Source organism: Propithecus coquereli, unplaced genomic scaffold (genome assembly GCF_000956105.1).
Source record: "Propithecus coquereli isolate 6110/MARCELLA unplaced genomic scaffold, Pcoq_1.0 Scaffold9, whole genome shotgun sequence".
Lineage (NCBI taxonomy): Eukaryota > Metazoa > Chordata > Mammalia > Primates > Indriidae > Propithecus > Propithecus coquereli.
Genome location: NW_012155284.1, coordinates 9,429,569 through 9,436,181, shown reverse-complemented (window position 1 = coordinate 9,436,181; position 6,613 = coordinate 9,429,569). Strand labels below are relative to the sequence as shown.

At 39.2% G+C, this 6,613-nt stretch overlaps 1 protein-coding gene across 2 annotated transcripts in view; it reads left to right on the top strand.

Moving 5' to 3' along the window:
* Positions 1-2,176: 2,176 nt before the first annotated feature.
* The window catches only part of TNPO1 (transportin 1), an 85,558-nt gene continuing 81,121 nt past the window's right edge, over positions 2,177-6,613 (top strand). For both annotated transcript variants that reach the window (XM_012664588.1, XM_012664586.1), the window contains exon 1: positions 2,177-2,335. In XM_012664588.1, coding sequence (XP_012520042.1) covers positions 2,321-2,335 — 15 coding nt within the window. In that variant the 5' untranslated portion in view covers positions 2,177-2,320. The remainder of the gene's footprint in view (positions 2,336-6,613) is intronic.

The window sequence follows — 6,613 nt, the reverse complement described above, 5'->3', positions numbered from 1 at the left end:
CTTCCTAGATGAAAGTTTATAGGTATGCTTTCTTCCTTAAATGCTATTTTGTAACTTCTAATATTCTTGATTTTTATCTTGGTCAATTTTTCACCTAAGAAAAAAATTAATACAGAAATTAAAAATATAAGAGATCTATAATAGATTTTAAAGTTAACAAAGTTTATTTACTATTTTTAAGTTCAGTATAAGTCACTTAAAAATATCAACAATTCTTCGAAGTTTTACAAAATGGGAATTATATTGGGGTATTATATTTGGGTATAAAGAGAAAATCCTACTGGATAGCTGCTATTATATGTGCAAACTGTACAAAGAGAAACAATAACAAGAAAAGAAAAATAAAATAAGCCATGTTAATAAATCCTTGTTCATGGTAAGAAAATTTACTGTTTAAAACATGTGTTTTTAATTTAACCTAGGTGAGACAAAGGGCTACATGTGTAAGCATCTTTATTGAACACAGAACTATCATACATTAACATTCTCATTTGCTGTCATTTAAATTTTACGAAAGAATATTTAATTTGCCTAATTTAATTTTACAACATCTGATAATCAAGATTTTTTTCTTTCAAAAGATTTTGGCTGATAAATCCTGTCACGCTAAATAATACTTCACTTTTTTTTCAATTCATTTCAATTATTTACAAACTATTAATCAGGTGAATTCTTTACTAATTACTTAGTAGTTCTTTACATCTGTCATTACTTGCTAATCCTTCAGATTTTTAAAATATTCCTGTTTTTTTCTTTAGCAAAGTAGAATGCAAATATCACACATCCCCTGATTTGTACAGATCCCTATTCCACGATGTAACTTTTCAAATGCAGAAATAAGCCCTGTTTGTTCTTTGAATAAATATACTTATTCTGGGTAAAATATTCCTGCAGATATACTAACCTACTATTAAGGAAGCTTTATATAAATTTTTTTTTTTAGTAACTTATTCCTGTTTGGGGACCACTTTTTGATGTACACTGCTGGATCCGATTACTATCAAATTAACATTAGAAAATGTTGAAATCGTATTTTAGTTATTTAAAATATTTTCCCTTGCTAAGTTCAATTTCCCACTGATAAAAAAAGGTCCTTTTAGTCTTAAAATTTAAGTTAAAGAAACTAGTTGTTCCTGTAAAATGGTTATTGTTACCAATGAAAATTAACAGGTTTATTAACAAATAAACTGTCTTAGTAAAAATTAAAAAACACTTTCTAGTATTAGATACTGTAATTTTATCTAGAATATACCTGGAAGACAACAATGGCTACACATTTTCAAAACATATACAGCACTTTCAAGTAAGATAGTCGAAACTGCTGGCATTTGATTGATCATGTGAGGAATACTATCACCGGCATCATCACCTTAGAAAATAAGAATCACCTAGCTATGCAAATTTTAAATATTTATATACAGTAAATTTATATATGAATAATCTGGGGGAAGAGAACTCATATTTATCTATTCATTACCATCATTACAGAGGTATAAAAACGTCTACCTCTCCCATTTTGAATTATTTACCGTTCGGAAAATAGAAGACATTTTAATTTCTCATGATGGCCGGTTAAGGAGAGAAGGGCTTGTTATTTCGAAGAACAAGAAAATACAGGTTTATATGAATACACACCTGGAGACATAAGACAATTTTATAAATCATTTAATTTTAACTATAATTTACATGCTAGATAACAGCATGCCTCAAAAGGCTATTTTGTACTAAGCAGGCAGCCATCCGCCCACATCTATCTGCCGAAGCCATTTCTGCTTTTAATCAGAGACGTTGGAACTGTATTATTGTGAGATATGTTCGGTGTTGAGTAGGCCCCCAGGGCACGGCTGTCACTTGGTGGGTTATGGAGGGGTACGGAAGTTAGGCTGGGGTAGGGTCGTCCTCCTAGGAGGGCCCTGCACAGCCCCTAGGAAACCATATTTGCAAGCCATTTTGCTTGCTGCCCCACCGCGCCAGGCAGCGTCTGCAGCGGCTGCGGCCGCGAGCCAGAGGCTCAGGCCAGCGCACCGACCGCAAGGGGCGCGAGCATTTGTGAGCCCCGGGCCGGGGCGAAGCCCGAGGCTGCAGAGCACACTTAGAAACCGCTGCCGCGGACCCCGCGGGCCCAGGCCGCAGTTTTCCCAGCCCCGCCGTCGTTGCCAAGGCGACCGCCGCCGAACGTTCCCGCGGCGGGCCCCGCCCCCCGGCCAATCGGACCAGCGCTCGCCAAAGCCCAGATTCTCTTTGTTCCGCAGCCATTTCGGGCCCCGGACAGGAGGCGACGCCGCTTCGGCAGAAGGCCCGAGCGCCCGAGGCCTCTGGGATGGTGTGGGACCGGGTAGGTTGCGTGAGGGTGCGCGGCCACGGACTGGAGGGGCGGGAACAGAGGCAGGGAGTTCCGAAGCTGCCTGACGCGCCAGGCGGGGAGCCGCCGGGCTCGTCCGCCTTCCTGGTGCCCGCCCGGCCGTTTGGAGCCCGGCGGCGGCGGCGGCGCGGTTCTAAGCCCAACAGCTGCCGGCCCGGGCTCACTGCAGGACCCGGGTAGGGGGCAGGAGGCGGCGGCTCCTCAGGTGTCCGAGCCAAGGGCCTGGAGACGGTTAGGGGCGGCGGGAAGAGAAGGATCTGATGGCCGGGGGAGCTTTTGCCCCGCCTGTTGAGCCGCAGCGTTTGAGGGCCCTTGGGTGCTGCAGTCTGCCGCTCTGGGACGGCTGCTTCCCGCCGGTTCTGGGCACTGTCGGGCGTTGCTTGAAACGGGCCCGTCTTTGTCCTGCCCCAGTCCCCTTTGCCCAGTGTCCCGGGTCCGCACACACCAGCTATCGTCTTCTCATTCAGCTTGCTGATCTGTTTCTCCCGGCGGTTCTTTCCCCTTGGGGCCTCTTGGCCTTACGACATGTTTACATAATTTTAATGTTTGTAACCGTATGAATTTTGCGTGGGTTTGTGGTTTTTGCACTTCTACCCCTGCTCCCTCGCGTACCCGCAACGGGGAACAACTGCTGAGAAACAGACCGGCCACCACAATCAAAGTGTTTTGAAAATGGCTTTCTTCCTTTAAAAATGATCCCATGTTGTTTACTGATTTTAAAAGTCAGTATGAATGTTGCAAGGATTGCTTACAGTTTAAGTCCGTTATCTTAATCACTAATCAATTTGGTCCAACAGCAGATGTACATGTAGAAATTTGAAATTGAAATCTATCCATAAATTCATGTGACAGTTGTATTAAGAAGCTTAATAACTGTCCTGCTTTGGAACAGCAATGACTTAAATGATGAGTACCTAAGTGCTACTTTTTTTAAAAGGTATTTTTTAATTGCAAGATATATGGTGTAATAGGTATTTGGAAATGAAGGTTGTAAAATGGCTGTCCTGACGTGCTCATTTCTAGGATAACAAAACTTCCTGCTGGATTTTAAGTTTTCGTGTTATATCAAAGCTTTCATATTAGAGTGGTAAATAAGTTATATTTAGTGAAAGGGAAAGGATTCAGTTTTTTGGGAAAAGATGCCATTTTCCACTTTTCCCCTACCCTGCAGCCCAATCATTCCTAGCGAATGGCTGCACCAAGTTGAAAACTTGCAACTGCAAAAGGGAAATATTAGTTTGAAGGTGCAGATTTCTTTTTTACTCCCTGGCATATGCAGTGCATAAATGAATAGTAGTTTGGCAGTACAGTTTTTACTTCATGTAATTTAATGTGAGCCTAGTGAAGTATTAGTGTTCCATTTTCTTTTTCCTAAAAGGGGCCTCCACCCTGGGATTTTTGCATCTTTGTCCTAGTCAGGAATTATTAAATTCCTCCCACTGAAGTAACTATAAAAATCTTTTTTGCAATTCTACCTTCACTCCCAAATGGTTTATTTTCCATTATATAATGTGAGCAGAATAAGATTTTGGTAAAATACGATATATGATTCTGGTTGTAAATTTTTCCATATCAACACTTGTTATATTCTTTGTTTTTATGACTGTGGTTTATTTATGTAATGTTAAAGCCATCACATGAGCTCCATTTTTCTAATTGCTGTAAATGAACTACTGCATTGAAATGTAAATGCCCTATATTTAGAAGAAGTTCTTGCATTTTAACCATATTGGATTCTGCAAACATAATTTTTTTAAAAAGAAAGAAATCTGGTTATAAAAGCAGCCAAACCAAGTGACATATGTAATGAAGTAAATTTATCAAATATAAACTGCAGAGAGGAGCACAGCAGTAAATGGGAGTAATTTTTATTGGTCAGGGTATAAATTATGAATATTTCTTCCTGAGATTGACATTTGAATGCATATTCATGCCAAAAAGATCTTGTTTCCTTCAAAACAGTTTGGTTTACCTGTAAAAGGGTGAGAAAGCTGAAAGAAGCAAAATGATTGATTAACTGATGAGGTTTTCAAAAACAATGGAAAACAATGCCATCTTCAAAGAGGAGGGATCAGAAACAGTGAAATTTTCCCGAATGTTGAGGATCTTTCTTAGTTGGTCCTTTTCAGTAAGTGCCATGGTAGATACCTGGTGATTGTTGGCAGGTGAGGGGTCTCCTGGGATGTAGAGGGGTTGAACTTCACAGTGGAAGACAGATGTTTGCAATAGTGATGTCTTAGTCAGTTTTGTGTTTCTGTAAAAGAATACCTGAGACTGGGTAATTTATAAAGAGAAGAGGTTTATTATTTTAGCTCGTAGTTCTACAGGCTGGGACCTACAAGAAGCATGGCACCGCCATCTGGTCGGCTTTTGGTGCTGTGTTTGTAAAACGCTGGAGAGGGTCAAGTGGAAGCAGACACACAAAGTGGGGGAAACCTGAGGGGGTCCTGGCTCTGTAACAGCCTACTCTCAGGGTACTAATCCATTCCTATGAGAAGTAATCCAGTCGAGAGAGAGAGAGAGAGAGAGAGAATTCACTAAGGAGAGAATAGCACCAAGCCATTCATGGAGGATCTGCCCTCCTAACCCAAACGCCTCCCAATAGGCCCCCCTACCAACACCGCCACTTTGGAGATCAAATTTCAACATAAGTTTTGATGGGGACAAAGAAACCATATCCAAACCATAGCAAATGGAGACAGTGTTTTGTAGTTATATTGGCTGGGTGATAGTGTAGGAAAGGTTGTAGAAACCAAGTTTGGTTGGTTTACTCCAAAACCTCCACTGCTAGATAGGGTTCCTTGAAGTATTGTCTGCTGGTGTAATCAGAAAGAATGTTAGAGTTCCAGAATGTCAGTGGTCAAATGAGCTATTGAAACCGGAAATGGGGATGCATATTTGTCTTGGAATTTTCTATAGTAGATAGAAGTTGTATGGAAATGGTGGCTACATGTTATTCCAAAAAGGCACTCGATGGCAGAGCAAATACGTGAACTCAGTACTGAAAGAAAGCTGATAACTGTGAAGACCACAAGGATTGGATTGATATGTATACCTTTTTAATGGTTAAAATTTTAAAACAAAGCAAAACTTAAGTGTAGTTTAGAAAATAGGCGTTTTAGAGCCAGCCAGGCAACTTGGATTCAAATTTTGGCACCTTCTGTAATTATTTGTGTGACCTTGGGCGAGTTACTTAATCTCACTTTTTTTAAATCTCATAATGTCATGAGGATTAAATGAGTGAATACAATAAGCTCTTAAAACTGGGCCTGGCATGTAGTAAGTATTCCATAAATAACAGCTGCTATTATCAGCAATGTCATTATCCTTGTTAATTATATTAGAAAACTATAGAAAATAACCATAAAATAATGCAAATCACCAATACCAGGACTGTATGATAACTACTATAAGCCTTTTGGTGCATTTCCTTCTAATATTTTTTTCTGAGTTTATTGGATTTTTTTCATAGTTGAGACTTTACTGTATGAATAATTTTGTATTCTGTTTTTTCCATATGCTGTTGAATTATTTTGTCATCATTGTTAAATTATTGCATAATGTTTGTGTGACTGTCTCTTTATTAAACAGTTTCTAAATTTTTTTCAGTTATAAGAAACACTGCAATGAACATCTTTGTGTATAAAATAATTTCTGCATTTCGGATTGTTAAGATAGATTCTTCAAAGTGAAAATGTTGAATCAAAATATGTGAACATCCAAAGTTCATGGTCCATGTTGCCAAGTTGCTTTTACTTAAGGGAATTTAATAATGAGCTTAAAATAAAAGGAGGCAACATAGTATTTATTGCTCCTGTTGCTTGGGATAGGAGGGAATAGAGAGTGAGTTAACATTTTTTTCTTGTAATGTACTAGACATCATTTGTAGGCATTTAGTATACATTTTTTTAGGTACATTATTGTCATTTATCAACATGGCCTTGTGTTATACATGGGAGTTACTTCGATTTTATTGATAGGAGAGAGGATAGGTAAGTACTTTGTACAAGGGCTCAGAATATTCAAGCCTGAATCTGAATCTAGATCTGCCTGATTACAAAACTCCTGCTCTTTTATTTGCATACTTTTATGTAATATACATATCTGTATTCAGAATCTTATAGTGTCACAACTATAGATCATAGACTACATTATTTTATTTTATTTTTTTTTGAGACAGAGTCTCACTCTTTTTGCCCGGGCTAGAGTGAGTGCCATGGCGTCAGCCTAGCTCACAGCAACCTCAAACTC